General features: G+C 38.1%; 3 protein-coding genes across 6 annotated transcripts in view; 2 read left to right on the forward strand and 1 right to left on the reverse strand.

Moving 5' to 3' along the window:
• Positions 1-12,040, reverse strand: part of MYO19 (myosin XIX) — a 40,459-nt gene extending 28,419 nt beyond the window's left edge. For all 3 annotated transcript variants that reach the window (XR_015747810.1, XM_087956440.1, XM_026682733.2), the window contains exons 1-6: positions 11,866-12,040; positions 6,089-6,224; positions 3,179-3,327; positions 1,934-2,047; positions 1,506-1,638; positions 251-320 (exon numbers count right to left, since the gene is read on the reverse strand). Coding sequence is in view for 2 of the 3 variants with exons in the window: in XM_087956440.1 (XP_087812566.1) it covers positions 251-320; positions 1,506-1,638; positions 1,934-2,047; positions 3,179-3,327; positions 6,089-6,224; positions 11,866-11,874 (611 nt within the window). In the remaining variant the exon portion in view is untranslated. The remainder of the gene's footprint in view (positions 1-250; positions 321-1,505; positions 1,639-1,933; positions 2,048-3,178; positions 3,328-6,088; positions 6,225-11,865) is intronic.
• Positions 12,041-14,010: 1,970 nt separating this feature from the next.
• On the forward strand, positions 14,011-16,316 carry PIGW (phosphatidylinositol glycan anchor biosynthesis class W). Of its 2 annotated transcripts, XM_087956533.1 has the most exons (3): positions 14,011-14,104; positions 14,183-14,250; positions 14,682-16,316. In XM_087956533.1, the coding sequence occupies exon 3, from the start codon at positions 14,692-14,694 to the stop codon at positions 16,201-16,203; it is 1,512 nt and encodes a 503-aa protein (XP_087812659.1). In that variant the 5' UTR covers positions 14,011-14,104; positions 14,183-14,250; positions 14,682-14,691; the 3' UTR covers positions 16,204-16,316. The 2 variants fall into 2 exon arrangements, with proteins under 2 accessions (XP_087812659.1, XP_026538521.2); XM_026682736.2 differs by lacking the exon at positions 14,183-14,250 and having other exon boundaries at positions 14,014-14,104.
• GGNBP2 (gametogenetin binding protein 2) overlaps positions 14,019-17,470 on the forward strand; it is a 69,173-nt gene continuing 65,721 nt past the window's right edge. Inside the window, exon 1 of the mRNA XM_087956465.1 lies at positions 14,019-14,104. The gene's annotated coding sequence lies outside the window, so the exon portion shown is untranslated. The remainder of the gene's footprint in view (positions 14,105-17,470) is intronic.

Consider the following 17,470-nt stretch of genomic DNA (forward strand, 5'->3'; position numbering starts at 1 on the left):
TTTCAAATATATTTTTCAAAGCTTCAGGTTGGATTGGAGCTCAAGTCCGTTGACTTTTCAAATGTGTGTGTGCGCATGTGTGTACACGTACACACACACACACAAAATAAAAGTTGTGGAAGAAATTGTTAAGATCATCAGGAGGTGAACTGGACTCAAAGGAGAATGTATCTTTTTAACCTTAATTCTGAAACTTGATCATTGCAATAAGTTAAAATAGAATATCACTATGTGAGTGAATTGACAATACCTGTTTAAGTGAAGTTGGATGTATTTCCCAAAGCGGCTGCTGTTGTTATTCCGAAGGGTGCATGCGTTTCCTGTAAAATTAACAAAAAACTGGCAATATGCAAGACACACGTATCTATCACAAAGGTTAAGGAAGTATGAATTCAGGTAAAAGAGAGATCCGGCATTATGTTAACATGCAAGAGGATTTGACATAGCATGCCGTGTTAACTTGGCTTGATTTATTTTATGTGTGTGTAGCCTAAAATCCTGTTTTTTCTATAGTATATCAACATTTCTCACTATTCAAGGCAGGAAAGTAATGCAAGGCTCAGAACTGGACTAATATAATTTTTTAAAATGTCATCTCCCAAACCAGTTTTACCCAATTAGTTTAATTGCCTTATATTTTGTGGCCCTCTAGGTTCCCAAATGTGGCCACTCCTTTATATAATTTAGTGCTTTTTTGTGAATCAATCAGTTGTGGGTTGTTGTTGTTTTACAAAATGTTGCTTGGGGCAATGTGGAAAGCCAGTCACACTTTTTTTATTCATGGCTGTGTTTAGACAATTTTAGTTGGGTATGTCTGACTTTATAATCAGCTGGAAAAACTACATGTAAGAATTATGCCTTGAGGAGTATTTTTAAACCAAGAAGTAAGTTACTTGTTTCATCTATCAAGCTTTGTTCTTTTTGTACCTCTGCACAATATGGTAACATAAACAAAGTTTGTATTGCAGCCCATTTTTCACAGGTGTCTGAGCAAAAAGGGCTGCAGTACAAACTTTATGTTTACATTACAATATTGCACAGAGATACAAAAAGAAGAAAGCTTGTTAGATAGCATCCTAATGCACGTCTGATTAGTCTGATAGCTTGCTATGGACACTTATGGTCTGGAACTGTTTGAACAGACTAGATCACTGTTTCTCAACCTTGCCAAGCTTAAGACAGGTGGGCTACAATTCCCAGAATTCTCCAATCAGCAGGGAGAATTCTGGGAGTTGAAGTCCACCCATCTTAAAGTTGGCAAGATTGAGTAAGATGGATCAGATTTAATTTTTATTTGAATTGGATTGTTCCATTTGATAGAACATTGGTCCCCAACCTTTATGGCTTGGCAGACTGGTGCCCAGAGGGGGCGGAGAGGGGATGGTTCCATGTGACCGGTGGAGGCATGCCACTTATGTGGCCCAGTTCCGAATAGGCCATGGCCCGGAGGTTGGGGACTTCTGTGCTAGAGCAAACATTTTGTTTATTAAAAAGATCATACTTACCAAAAGCTTCCATGACAGGATTGGAATCCAATACTCGTTGCTCTATCCTTTCCACCATTATACTGCCTTCCGGGATGTCAGATGAAGCTGCAACAGTTGCATAAAACTTCATCAGGCAGCGAGAGGTCCATGTCTAGAAACAGATTTTGAATCAAATTCCATCTTTAACAAGATCTGGAATCTCTCTTTAATCCTGATTCAGTAACTACAGTTATGCAGAGGCAAGAACGAACTGATTCCATCCAAGGCAAAACTGGAAGGGGATGAAATTCAAAGCCTTAACTTCTAACATGGAAAAATGAGTTAGAGTGGCAACCTTCTGAATCCAGGTAAAAAAATCAGCTGGTCACACAAACGTGTAGGTCAATTCAACCAAAAATAAGCATGCAAAATTTCCCCCAAACAGTTTTAAAGACATCTTATCTTACCTTTCCAGCACCACTTTCCCCGCTAACAATTATGGACTGATTAACTAATGGAATCTGGCTCTGGACATTTCGGTAGCTTTCTTCTGCTACTGTGAAAATGTGAGGTTTTAATTCCTAAGGAAAAAAAAATACACAAGCAATTGGAAAGAAAAATGGAAACAGACAATTCAATGGCAGATTGAAACATTTTCAGCAAAAGGGACTCAACAGTAGCATCCTGGATGGATGGTGGAAGTAGTACCACAACTACGTCTTGCCTGTTTTGATACACACACACTCATGGACACAACTGGACATGCACCGTGTGGACTGAACCAGAACTGGAAAATTAACTAAAGCTAGGATAGGCTGAGTGTTCATGTGCACAAGCATACACCTTGGTTCTTGCCAATGCCGTGTCTTCTAAGCTCCAACAGTAGTTGTTGTTGTAGTTTTTCTTTGAATTTTTCCCACAATGTATTTTTTACATTGTGCTCACTGATTTCTTACAATGAAGCTACAATACACATTGTGATGGCAAAGTTTTGATTATTAGATGACCTGTCACAGAGTCTATGTTTGTTAGAACCAAGAAAGAATACTGACCTGAAGCCATTCAGATACTTCCATGCCTAAGAGAGACTTTAAAAGCAAAGTCTCTCTACTCGTAACTCATCACCTCCACCATGCACTGCATTACTTCTGACTGGTCTCTCCCAATATATTTCAAAAAATTAAATGATAGAAACCTTCAGTCCAATGCTTTGTTTTAAAATAAGGGTTCTAGCAATATTTTATTATATGCCTGTATTGAGGTGTCATACAAATCAGAAAAACAATTGTAAAATTCCACGGAATTAAATTAGTTTGAAATTTAACAGCCAAACTAGTAAACAAAGATTGAATATGTGAAATATTTGACAAGTAAAACCAACTGCAAATTACATAATTTGTGCAATATGCCATAGCACTTGTTGAGCTTAGTGCTTTATGCTTTTTTGGCTTGGGGAATTCTGGGAGTTGAAGTCCGCACATCTTTGATTGATAGAAGAGAATATTTTGTTGAACTGTGGGGTGCAATGCTAGAGTTGATGACATTACGTACTTTGGTAATGAAACGTCTGCAAAAAACCACTAAGCTTAGAAGACATCAAGGACCCCATACACATATTAGAGTTGCCAATATTGAAAAGCATTAATCTAACTTTAAACCCAGTTTGGTTTTTCAGAAAGGTAGCAATCAGCCACTGCGGTATATCCTCTCACCTGAAGATGGTCAACAGTGTGGTATTGGTTCATGAGCTCTTGCGAGTAGAGAGACTGAACTGGACGGAAGGGGTTGATGGCCACAAGGCTGCACCCCGCTTTGGTATAAAACACACTGATCGCATATCTTGCTTGCAGACACCTCAGAACTAAAGATAGCAGAACATTTTGTCAATGTTTACTACCTGTTCTTTTTTGAATTATCTATTTTAGTTACCGTTTTCAAAATACAGAATAGTAAGTCTCTGCCTCGTCTGATGTCTTTTTGGACCGACAAAGTTGATTTTACTCTGGACATCATGAGTTTCAATTCCCCAGCAATTGCTAAGTTGGCTTGAGAATTCTGGAGTTCATGTGTATAAAATTCAAAATATCAAATAGTGGCGTTATGCACAAAGACATACAGATAGTCCTCAACTTACAACCATTCATTTAGTGACCATTTGAAGTTACAACACTGAAAAAAGTGACTTATGACAGTTTTCACATTTACGACTGTTGCAACATCTCCATAATCATATGGTGCTTGGCAACTTGCAAGTTTTTGTGTTATATTTATGCCCGTAGTGTCCCAGGGTCACGTGATCACTATTTGTCATCTTCTCAGCCAGCTTCTAATAAGCAAAGTAAATGGGGGAAATCTGGATTTACTTAATGACCACTTGATTCACTTTAATAACTGCAATGATTTGCTTAACCGTGGCAAAAAAAAGCAAAAAAATGGGGCAAAATTCATTTAACAATTGCCTTGCTTTGCAAGGGAAATGTTGTGCTCAATTGTGGTTGTAAGCCGAGGACTACCTGTAATTCAAACTCCTGAAGGCAATAGGGGTGGGTGCAAATGGGCCATTAATCAGCTGTATTGGAGAGTAAAGCAATTACTTCTTTTTTTAACATTCAGCATGACCAGACTGGAATAAGCAGATCTCCAAATTACAGATTACAAATAATTTCCCTATTTTCTTGCTGCTGAAGACCATTAAGGGTTGCCCCCTATCAAAGTTGTGTCCGACTCTAAGGTACAGTGCTCATCTCTGTTTCATTGGCCATTAGCCAAGGGAGCCAGCGTTGTCCAAAGGCAATTTTTGAGGTCATGTGGCCAGCATGGCTATATGCCAAAGGCGCACAGAATGCTGTTACCTTCCCACCAAAGTGGTACCTATTTATCTACTTCCATTCACATGCTTTCGAACTGCTAGATGGACAGGAGCTGGGGTGAGGATGGGAGCTCACCCCATTTGCGTGCTTGGATCTTGAACCCAGGCTGACAAGTTCAGAGTCTTTAACCACTGAGCCACTGCACAATCTTCATTACAGGTAGTCCTCAACTTACAACAGTTTGTCATTGAAATGGCATTGAGAAAAATGTCTTATGACCGGTTTTCAGCTACAACCATTGCAGAATTCCCATGATCATGTGATCAAAATTCAGATGTTTGCTGACTGGTTCATATTTATGACCGACACTGTGTCCCAAGCTCATGTGATCCCCTTTTGCAACCTTCTGACAAGCAAAATCAATGGGGAAGCCAGGTTTACTTAACAACCATGTTAGTAACTTAGCAACTGCAGTGATTCACTTAACAACTGTGGTAAGAAATGACGTAAAATGGGGCAATATTCACTTAACAAAAGTCTCACTTAACAACAGAAATTTTGGGCTCAATTGTGGTTGTAAGTCGAGAACTACCTGAAGCTGCTTGTTTTTCAAAGGGCAATAAAAGTTGCTGCAACGTGATCCTAGAGTACAGTTTGAACTTCTTGTACGGAGAGACCTCACTTAGCAACCACAAATTGGACGGGCAACTCTGCCACTAAGCAAAACTTCATGTACACACAACAGGCTTACCATCTCATTTCTTCTATTTATTTATTCATTTTTAATTTTTATTTACTGTATCGCACCTTTGTTGTTTTTACAGAGAAACTCTAGGCGGCAAACATATCTAATATTCCTTCTTCCTCCTATTTTCCCCATATAACAACATCCCTGTGAGGTGGGCCGGGCTGAGAGAGAGAATGAGTAGCCCAAAGTCACCCAGCTGGTTTTCATGGCTAAGGCGGGACCTGAACAGTTGTAAAAATCCACTGGTGTTTATCATATGACTGCAGGGATGTTGTGATGGTCAAATGCAAAGACTGGACATAAAGCTTCTTTTTCAGCTCCATTGTAGTTTTAAATGGTTGCTAAACAGGACAGTTGTTAAGTAAGGACTACCTGTAAAGTAGGTAGTTTTATTTCCAGGCCTCAATGCATTTCAATGGCCAAATTTCTAGTATATAGATAGTCCTTGACTAACAACAGTTCATTTAGTGACCATTCAAAGTTACAACGGCACTGAAAAATGTGACTTAGGATCGTTTTTCACACTTAAAACCCTTGCAACATCCCCATGGTCCCGTGATCAAAATTCAGATGTTTGGCCACTGGTTCATATTTATGACGGTCGCATTGTCCTGTCCTCTTTTGCAACCTTCTGACAAGGAAACTCAGTGGGGAAGCCAGATTCAGTTAACAACCATGTTACTAATTTAAAAGCTGAAGTGATTCACTTAACAACTAAATGAAAGGTGGTAAAATGGGGCAAAATTCACTTAACAAATGTCTTATTAGCAACAAAAATTTTGGCCTTGATTGTGCTTGTAAGTTGAGGACTACCTGTAATTTCTGCATGATATTATTGTTCAAATGACTAATATCTCTGATGTTACAAGAGACAACTCCTCACCTCAATTGAGTCTATTAAATCGAATTATATTATATTAAAGGCAATACAATCTATACCGCAAACTGATTGTTGATTTCAAGTGAGAGAAGAATTTTCATGAACAGGCGACCTGATTGTATATGTGTAAAATAAGAGTAGCTCTGAAGCAAACTGTTTTCTTTAAGAGTGTTTGAACTCTTACCCGTTGTGGTGGTTACAGGATTCACTTTGGTAAGGTCACTGATGCAAGAGAATTGTTGTTGGTCACTCAGAAAAGATTCAACTTCTTTGTCCAAAGAATTATCTTCCCCATTGTGATGGGCGGTAAAGCCATTAGCCTAAAAGCAGAGATACAAGCATTAAGAGACTAATGCAAATGAGATATTATTCCAAAGACTTCAGGATATTATCTGCAGGAACCTAAATTTAAAACATTATTTTTAAAAAATAATAACAATCCACATTCCTGTCATGAAACTTTGTGAGATTTGTATTCTGGTGTGATTTCTGCCTTTTCATTTTACATGAATTTTGCCCTTCTGGCTTCATTCTACCTCGCCTAAGTGGGTGCCTTGACTTATGATCATAATGGAGCCCAAAATTTCCATTGCTAAGCAAGACAGTTAAGTGAGTTTTGCCCCATTTTACGACCTTTGTTGCCATGGTTGCTAAGTGAATCACTGCAGTTGTTTGATAACACAGTCGTTAAGTGACCCTTGCTTCCCCGTTGACTTTGCTTCCCCGTTGACTTTGCTTCTCATGTTACAAAAGGTGATCACGTGATCCCAGGACACTGTCTTCAATACGGTTAGCTAAGAATCTGAATTTTGATCAGGTGACCATGGGGATGCTGTAATGATCGTAAATGTGAAAAATGGTCATAAATCACTTTTTTCAAAGCCGTTGTAACTCCAAACGCTCTCTTAAAAGAATGGCTGTAAATTCAGGACTAACTGTAGTTACTAAACCCTCAGTTTAAAGGTTTGTTGACAAAGGAATTTGGTACAATGAAATCATATGCATCATGACATCTACATGTGTGTGACATCATCATGACACATGGAACATCATTTGCCTCCCTGCAATTACTAGGTTCATGAATCACAGTAAATCAAACTGCATTCTGGTTTAGAAAAATGTAGGATTCATACAGTAATTGGAATGAATTGGATTGATGAATTGAACTCAAACAGAACTCTATAGAAGAGTCTATAGAGATGTTCAGTCATCCAGGTCATAATTGCCCCAAAGTTGCTTCTCATCCAAGAAGCTTCTTCAGCTCCGACCTTAGAGCCCTGTCCCAAAAGTGGTTTTTTTTCAAGAGGCAGCTGGACTTTCTTGATTTTCTTCTAAGACATTTAGTTTATCATCCAAAAAACTTCTCCAGCTCAGAGAAGATGAGAAGAGAAACAGAGTTCTAAGGCATTCACTAGTATAATTTGTATGGTTTTGTTCAGCACTAATTGTATGAACTCTTGTCATCATTTTGTATGCAAAGACCAACAATTACAGGTAGTCCTCAACTTACAACAGTGTTGTTTAGTTTCATAGTGAGCGTTCAAAGTTACAAGGGCACTGAAAAAGAGTGACTTATCACTGTTTTTCATACCTACAATTATTGTAGCATCCACATAATCACACCATCAAAATTAAGACACTATGAGAGTTGCAGTATCCTGAGGTCATGTGTTGCCCTTTTACGACCTTCTGACAAGTAAAGTCAATGGGGAAGCCAGATTCACTTAACAACTGAGTTACTAACTAAAAAACTGCAGTGAATTCACTTAACAACTCTGGCAAGAAAGATTATAAAATGAGGCAAAATTCACTTAACAAATGTCTCACTTGGAAACAGAAATTTTGGTGCAATTGCAGTCTTATGTCGAGGACTACCTGTATAGTATTAATCCTTTGCATTTTGATTTCAACTACCACATACCTACCAATTTTCATCTGAATAACAGTTTGGGTTTAATTGTCGATTAATCATCAAAATTACTCCATCAGGCTTTTTCAAACCAGCATGTTTTTTTCTTATATGTGTTTCTGGCAGATAAATTGTATTTACTTTTAATTTTTTTCCAAATCTTCAATGTATTTTGGTAAGTGCTATAAAGGGAGGGACCAACTATGCATGTTCATCCTAACCTGAAACCTGTGAAGCAGCTGTTTACAAAACATACAACACACACTGCTACTGTTGTGGACTGCCAGAGTTGAAGATAATCCAATGATTTTTCTCCAATATAACAGATCTGTTTCCAGATTGTTACACGCACATTAGCAAAGAGAGGAGGAATGCCTGAAGGGAAAACAGAGGCAGAACAATTTTACATGGGTGTGGTCTGTGGAAAGTTTTATGAGGACAAGGAGGGAAAAAGTGTGAAAACATACTTTTTGATTGCTAGCTTCATTCCACTTCAGAGCAACTGGCAGATAATAATAGCTTTAAACTACACTAGATGCTTGCTTATTACATGCATAGAGTACATTTATATTTCCCCTACTGTTATTTTCTCTATTAAGATTCTTCCCTTTCTTCACAAAGAATTATGTTGTACAATAATACAATTTATATTAGTTTCTTTCGAACATTATTATACTGTAATCATTATTACCATATATTTTAAGCAGAAAATGGAATTAAAAACCCCCATTTCTTTTCCTAAAAGTTTTTTATCTGCCTAGAAGTAGTTTCCCTTCTTCCGCATAGAAGAAGGCTAGAAACTAGGAGAGCGTGAGTTCTAGTTCTGCCTTGGACACAAAGGCAGCTGGGTGACCTTGAGCCAGTCACTTTCTCTCAGCCCTAGGAAGTTAAATAATGGCAAACAACTGAAAAATCGTACCAAGAAAACTGCAGGGTCTCTTGTTCAGGTAGTCTCTGAGAACTGGACACAATTGAACAGAAGAAAAAGAAGTCTAATTATAGTCCTTCAAGTCCCCCCTACAAAAGCTAATTGGTTCTGACTCTGTTAGCTTTTGTGTGACAAAACAAGGTCAATGTTGTTATTATTTGGCAAACACTAAATTTTCTGCAAATTTGCCCAGAGAAAATGCTCACAAAGATCTCAATGTCCATTTTTTGCATTGCCATTTTTAAGCAGGTAAGAAATAAGACATATAAGCCATAATTGAATTAAACATTCTGTTTCGTATATCAGAGTTTCAGCTTAGAGGTATGTAAGAACCAAATAATGTTTGTTGGATTAATAGGAGAGGAGAGTACAGGACAGAACAGGACAGGACAGAATAGGATTCTTTATTGAGCAAGTGTAATCCGACACACAAGGAATTTGTCTCTGGTGCATAAGCTCACAGTGTACATATAAATATCGTAAAACATAGGAAATAATGTTTATGGTTGCATGTGCTGAGAAAATCATGGAAAAATACTAATTCTGGAAACCTTAATAATATTCACCATTAATCAGCATAGTGTACAAGTATAGCCTATGGGATCAGTTTTAAATTGAACCATGGTTTATAATGATTGATTTGTGGAATAAATTGCCAAGCTACAACGCAGATCTTCTGTACAAATCACAATGGCTGAATTTATCAATCATATTAAGCCCAGATGTCTTCTTTGCCAACCAATGCAGTTAATATACTCTGCCTTTGGGTTTACCTTGAACAATTTTTGATGACTAGAATTTGATTCCTTTATTCTATATGCAAATGCGCTCACACTTTGCCTCTTACCAACCCAGACAGTGCAAAGAAAGGGATTAGCACTGACCTCAAGTATTTGCTTGGGCAGGGATCTGCAACCTTAAACACTCAAAGAGCCATTTGGACCTGTTTCCCACAGAAAACAAAACACCAGGAGCCACAAAACCTGGGTAGGCATGGCCAACTCGACATTCAGTCACTGACCCTCCCAGCCACACCTACTCAGGTTTTGTGGTTCCCTTGTGTTTTCTTTTCTATGGAAAACAGGTATCTCTGTGTGTGTGTCCCTCTTTCTTTCTCCCTCTTTCTCTTTCCCTCCCTCTCTCCCATTTCTCTCTTTCTTCCTCTATCTCCCTCCCGTCTTTCTGTCTCCCTCTCATCTTTCTCTCATCTTTTTCTCTCTGTCTCTTTTTTCTCTTCCTCCCTCTCCCATCTCCCTCTTTCTTCTTCTCTCTCTGTCCCTCCCCCCTCATCTCTTTCTCTCTCTATGAACCAAGTCAACACGCACTAGCTTCAGATTTTATAATTTAATTTAAATCAAGCTAAACCATAAAACAGCCAAGAACAATCTACTGTACTGTTTATAACAATAAAGGTACTCTAGCCTTAAAGATCTACTGCTGTGTATATACTATGGCTTTTTTGTGAATTATATCTGTCCTTCAAATAACCTACAATCCATACAAAGGGCTGTAAACAAAATTTCTCCTCCTCACCACAAACTGGCTTAAAACAAAACACACATTCAAAATTCAGAATTTAGGGATATAAAAACAATCTTCTTGAATCAGAATATTTAATTCTTAATGCTTGCCCTCTTTTTTCCCTGCCTTAGATTAGAACTTCATTTAGGGGGCATAATATTTCTGGGAGCCCACTGAATAAGATTAGTGGAATTGCAGTATAAACACTGGATATAAGCTCTTTGACTGAAAAAAACCCTTCACTTTGATGGATCTAATGAGAAGCTGATGGACACAGAAGACTATTACAGCATTGTAGCACAAATTCCAATTAAAAAACAAACAAACAGCAATAATTCTTTTAAAAATCAGTCTTAGCCTTAGGCCAAGTTTGCCCACTGGATATTCCTCAAGGAAGAAAAAGATAACTAGAGAAAGCCACCACAGTTTCAAAGAGAAATGGCAACAAGGCCTGGATTTGAGTTGGATGATGGGGTTCCATTATTAAACAACCCAACCCAGGCTTGGCAACACAAGTTGATTGAGGTTAGAAGACTTTTGTCCCAGATTTTTAGTGGGAGAATTTCAGCAAATATGAGGCTATGGTCATGATGTATCCAACATAATATATTTAATTGGGTTTGTACACCATATGTAGCCATAAACAAGGTTTTGTCAAGATTTTACATTTCACCTGTTATGCCAAACTTTTAAAAAGGTAACTATCTCAAACAGCCTTCAAAATTCCCGAGGTGCCTTCACCCTTTTCATTAATCCTAAATCTTTAATATAAGACAGTCCTATTGAAATCTATGGGGTTTTTCATATAAACATTTCATATTTTTTTAAAAGCCACTTGCCTCTGGCTTTGTAACTTTAAAAATTACAAGCAGGATATTTAAGTTTTTCACATGCTGGTGGTAGATTATTCTTGGGTATAAAAGTTCCACTGAGTTATGACATTGTACTCATCAAACAAGTATCAGGCAGACCACTTGGAACTATTTTGTGAATGAGCTTATTTTGGACATTGGTGAATTTAAAATTTGGTATTTAAATTCCAGCACTTTTCCAGTTTGACTGCAAAGATTTGCGTATAAATATATACTTGAGTTGACTCACCAACACACTACACCAAAAGACAATTTTATTTTTTAATGTGTATCTTGTGAGCTACAGTTAAGTCAGTATGGTTTCAAAGCTACAGTCAACTTTAATGTATTAACATATATTCATTTTCTGTAAAAGGGTCCTAGCCATTATTTTTAACCCTAACTTACTGTTACTACTGGATAACTTGCTACAAAAGTTTTTTTTCTTTCAAATGTTGAAATTAAAGGAAAGCCGGGCCTCTTAGCTGTCTCTTCTCTTATACAATCTGGCAACTTTTTCCAAAAACACTGCTTCTGCCAAGTTTTCTCCCCTCCCACGGTTTAGCTTCGCCCTGGGAAGCAAGAAGGAACTTCGTACATGCGCAGCAGAACTCTTGCTCCTTTACATCTCCTTTTATTTCTCAAGATTTGAGGGCATATTAAGGGGACAGACGGAATAATCAGTGCTCTGGTTCAGCCACGGAGATGGGAGGGGGAGAAAATAGATCGTAATATTGCCCAAACTGACTCACCCGCCGCATATAGATAGATATGGAAAGCGGATAAAGCTAGAATCGGAGTTTCGTGGTGGTCCTGGGAAAGCCGAAGGAAATGTCCTCTAACAACAACCGGGGAAGGAAGGCTGAGGTCGCTCCCTACCGGTCCCAGTCCAGGCAAAGGCGGGGCAGGAGCAAGAGGCGGAGGCTGCTGAATTTGAATCATCAAAAGGCCGGGATTGAGCGTCCCGCCTGCGGAGCCCAAAGCCCCCTGCGTTTTTTTCTGGGGAGGGAAGGTTAGCGAAGGACAGTGGCGGAGGGCTCTTGCAAGGGGTGCGCGTTTTCCTCCGGGGAAGTCGGGGGTGGGAAAGTCCTGCACTCTGCAAAGTTAAAACTCCCCGAAAGACGCAACCCCTGGGAAAATGCAACACGTGGCTCGTGGAAAGATCTGATCGGGAGCTGTATCACGTGCTTTGCGAATAGCGTTCGAGGTCTTGGCGTTTTCGCCCAGCTACTTCGCAAAAGGCGCAACCTTCAGTTTCGTCGATTTTTGCCTGTAATTCTTTGTATTACAAGGACGTACGCGCGGTCCTTCGAATAAAACAGCTGGATTAAAGGGCTAGCTTTCTACTTAAAGGGATTCAGTTTCCGTAAGGTGAAGATGTCACTCAACATCTGAAATCTGGAGGAATCGCTTCTAAGCGGGTGGAGACGCCAAGCGAAGGATTTGCCGGTCTTGGGTTGTTCCAGATTTTAAAGGAAGGGCAGGAGGGAGGCTTTGGTACCTGGTTAGAATAAGTACCAAAGCCGTGGTTTCTGTAGGTCCATTAGCCCAAACTAAATGGAGAGATGCTCGAAATGTTATAAATGTAAGTGAAAAGACATTTTTCCTACTTGGGGTTAAAAAAAAACTTTCTCTGCAAAAAAAAAATATGGATGTAGAGGTTTGGGTCCCAGTTTTAACAAGCCTAGAATAAACCACTTGTCAACGAGGACCTCATTTCGGTGCCTGATCTTATCTATGGCTGAGTTCACTAAGATTCAGTAAGGCTCTGATTTAGATTCACATACTTATAATCAGAACATAATTTTGCGTATCATGTTAATCCTCTGGATTTTTAATAGGAAACGAGCATTCATTGCTCAAACAGCGTGGTGAATCAGGCAGTACGGTTTAGGAGGATATTTGCTGATGAAAATGTCGCTAGGAAACGGATTCCTCCTTTACTTTTTTTGTGTACGGTGCTGTGGCAAGCTGAAGTTTAAAATAGTCCGCAGCGGAAGGCAAAAGAAGAAAGTATTCCAGACGTTCAAATGTAATATTCTTTTGAAAGAGCAATTCTTCTCTCTAAACTGCGTCATTCTCATTTAAGTAACTCAAGTCCTATGTTTTTTGTTTTTAAGGAGTTGTTCTCCCTGGTGACTCATGTAGGTTATTCTTTCAAAGCATTTCCGGGTGAATATTTGAAAAATGCAAAGAAATGGATAACATTCAACTGGATTTTAAACTTTTCTCTCTTCCTGCTGCCGCCTCCCAGCCTGTCTGAATTAATATTCAAAATATGGGGATATTTATAAGCTCGTATTTATTTGTTAGTTGTTTCAGAAGGGCAGGGTCCAGACTCACTTGCTGCCTAGAAAGCAGCTTCCAAGGGGATTTAGTTTGAATTTTAAATTTATTTTAACTGTTCCTGTTAAAAGGAAATTAATTTTAAATATTTTAAGTTTTCTGCAATTCTTGTCACAACTGGGCAGTGCTGGTGTCTGAATACTTAATTGCTTGCTTGATTTTATTGTTTTTAAAATATTTTTATTGTCAGCAGTTCAACGAAATGTGTTCACGATTGATTGACAGATAAGATAAATATTATGTGCATTGACATTTTAATCATTCTCTACCCTTTCCTTTATAGGGAGAAAAACCTAAACACCAAATTTCATATTTAGTAATGAGCCCAAAAAAGAGATTAGCATTTCAGCAGTCTAGACCAGTTTGGGAATAAACAGAATTGGAATGGAATGGAGTAAAACCAAACGTGTTTACTGGAACACGATAAAGCAGCCCTTCATATTTTGTACTGCAATGCTTTGTTATGAGTTGTACATACCTTGTCAATCAGAATGCATTGCAATATTTCTTTGAATTTGTAGATTTCAAAGAATAACTATTTTGTTTTTCAGCAGACTGAGGAATTTCTAAGGAATCTGCTAGCCAGAAAAAAACATGCTGAGAACAGCGATGAATCTTCCTTGAATTATCTGCTTATGCAAAGAAGTACTTATTTTTTATTACATTTATATCTCTTTGTTAGACTTCTGTTCTACCTTTCTCACACAGTATTTTCTCTTCCAGTAATTATATGGAGAAGTAATGAGTTGAAATGTGCCAAGGGATGAATGGAAAATGAGAAGGAAAAAGGGGTTAGTTTTATTAATTGAAGGGCTATTAGTTTTTCTGTCTAAATTGTGGTGGTCCTTTCTGGATCACAATGATATCTTTGGTCAGAATATATCTTCTTGCACAAATCTTTCTCGTCTGCTTCCCAAAATTGTTTGTGATGAGTCCCTTAATAACTGGCATGACTTACAGTCATAATTCTGGGGTTCATTACAGTCAAAAGCCGAGGACTAGTTGGGGAGATCATTATTGCTAACTGATATTTTTCATCAACTACGCAAAACAAATGTATTGTCCATTGTTTTGTCCAATAATTCTCTATTGTACATTGAGAAACTGGAAAGTAGTCTCTGAAAGGTAGGAATCTATTTTTAAGCAAACCCAGATGCTTTCTTTTGATTCCTGTTTTAATTTTCTTGCCATTCTGATTTTTGTTTTAAATATAACTTTGCAGAGGCTGAAAAATGTCACAGCGGTTGGTAAAAGAAGCCTTTCTAAGTAACCTAAATGGAACGACGTTACTTGAAATTTCTGTTGGCTTACCTCTTGCACCATTATGTGTTCTCACCAGAGGACTGCTCCTAATTTTGTATTTTCTCCACAATGGAAGACCTTTATGCTCAGTGTATAGTAATTTTTTTCTAGACTTCACTGTTTTAATTGTACCTCCAGTACTTTCCTGTACAATTTTAGCTTCCATACTCCCTTTTGTGGTCCTCTCCATTATGGCATTCTGCACGGGCTTGATTTTTGTCATTTTTACTAAACGGACAAATTATGTCCAAGTGTCTCTTAAGCGAATCTTAGATGATTTTCTGAGAACCAACTTGGACCCAGAATACATTCCCTCCATAACCTCGCTTCGAGTGTTCATCAATTTATGGACATCCATTAGCATCCTGGCTGTAGACTTCCCACAGTATCCCCGGAGGTATGCCAAAACAGAGTCTTATGGGACAGGAGTGATGGATTTGGGAGTTGGAATATTTGTTTTTGGAAATGGTGTGGTTTGTCCAGAAGTTCGGCTGAAACCTGGTGCAACCCAACACAAATTCTTTTATCTCACAAGGCAATTGTTGACCGTATGGCCCCTCCTTCTCCTTGGCTTTGGACGACTAATGAGTGTTAAAGCAGCTGACTATTATGAGCATGTCACCGAATATGGTGTGCACTGGAACTTTTTCTTCACTTTAGCTGCTATACGAATGGGTGCATCACTTCTTCTGACTCTCTTCCCCGTGCACAAAGCCTGGATAGTCGCAGTAATGTTAGCTGTGGTTTATGAATGCTTTCTTGAGATTACACCTCTGAAGATGTTTATTTTGCATGGAAGCAATGGGCAAGATTCAAGGACTGGTTTTCTAAATGCCAACAGAGAGGGCATATTTTCTGTCATCGGTTACCTTGCTATCTACATGGCTAGTGTGCAAGTAGGTTTATCTTTGTTAGGAAAAAGAACAACAGCAAGAGGGTGGCTTAAAATAATCATCTACTTTTTACAGGCCATTTTTCTCCTTTTTATATGTCTCTACATTGCTCAGATGTACATTGACACCGTGTCCCGACGAATGGCAAACCTTTCTTTTTGTATATGGATTGTTGCTAGCTGCTTGATCCTCTTTAGTTCTTTTTTAGTGGTTGATCTCATTCTCGTATTCACAAAGCTGCTTGTGGGTGGGGCTGATATTCCTAGTAGTTGGAACGTTCTGCACTCATCAACATATAAAAAAACTGATTTGGAATTTCGGCACAGAAAAAACGAATCTCAGAGTATGTGCATGATCAATGCTGTGAACAAAAACCAGCTTCTGCATTTTTTGCTAGCCAATGTTTTAACTGGTCTTGTAAACATGCACTTTGATACAATGCACAGCAACACACTGTCTGCCATGTTAATTGTGCATTTATATATGTTTACAAACTGTTTAGCTATGTATATATTGCAAGCAAAAAATATAATTTTTAAATGGTGGTAATTTACAAAACTGCAGGACATGTCTAAGCAGTCTCCAGGCATCAACACTGACTTCAAGGTACAAAAAATATTGCCAATAAAAATGATAAAAGCTGCAATGCCATTATGATGAAATATAAAGGCTTGGGTGTTTTTCCTTAGGTTTGGGATATATATGCATAAGATGGGTTGTTGTTTTTTTAAAACTGGGATATTTAATACCCCATTTCTGACTTTTGGGAAATGGGAACTATTTTAAACAACAGAAGACTTCTTGTCAATAATGTGATATGTTTACAAACTTTTGTGACATTATGAAATATAAAAACCATTATCACTGGCGTGGGTTGGGACAATTTTTTTTGGTAGGGGGTTAAAGGATACAATTGATAAAGACAAAGGCACCTGTTTTTATTCTTATTTTAGAAAAAAAAATATTTCAATGGTGCAATCAGAACATGAGTGCTGGGGGATCAGGTGTAGCTTGAAGGTTTCTTACACTTGTTTTACTGTTTCTACTCAGCCAAACTGACATATAAATTTAGGCTGGTTTTGGACCCTCAATTGAGAATACAGAAGGTGAATCAAAGTATAAAAATTAAAGACGGCCGTTCTACTTAGGTTTCTGGAAATGGATCAGCTTCTACCTACATTAGCTTAGTTGTAATTTACTATTGATTGGGGAAAAAACATCAACTACATACAAATAATGTACAAAATAAAGTTCTCGTTTCTGAGGTCATCACCTCAGAAATGAGTTGTTTGCAGTGGAACTGTCATTATACAAATAATGTGCCATTTTCAAGGCCATGCAATAAAGTAATCCAATTGTTGTATTTGTTCTGAAACACAATTTATTTAAAAGCATCAGTGTTTATGCAACTGAAACTTGCCAATCACAATGAGAAAATGTGAACTGTACAGGTAATCCTCTACTTACATCCGTTCATGACTGTGGTGTCTAATTGTCACTAGAAATAAAGGGATGTGAAGAACCAGAGGTCCCTGTATAAGGTCGGTTTCTTTCAGACATGCATGCAATGTTACAATGCCACATTCAAAGGAACCATGGCAACACTAAGACTGCTTTCACCATTTATTTTTTGCAATTCTCCCCATCACTTCCACAAATACCAACACTTGTGAGACAGGTGAAATAATGTTCAAATACTTTTGGTCTGCAGCCCTTGGCTATTTTTCTTTTCTAAATAAAATTATGCTTTACGTTGTGATATGCCACTTCCAATTTATTTATGATGCTAAAACGCTAGATCAGGGGTGTCCAACCT

Source organism: Notechis scutatus, chromosome 1 (assembly GCF_049901735.1).
Source record: "Notechis scutatus isolate UNSWTSFEM ecotype Mainland chromosome 1, rNotScu1.2, whole genome shotgun sequence".
In the NCBI taxonomy this organism is placed as follows: Eukaryota; Metazoa; Chordata; class Lepidosauria; order Squamata; family Elapidae; genus Notechis; species Notechis scutatus.

Bases quoted from the DNA above. Each gene is read 5' to 3' on its own strand.
- PIGW (XM_087956533.1), top strand. From the start codon at position 14,692: ATGTCACAGCGGTTGGTAAAAGAAGCCTTTCTAAGTAACCTAAATGGA.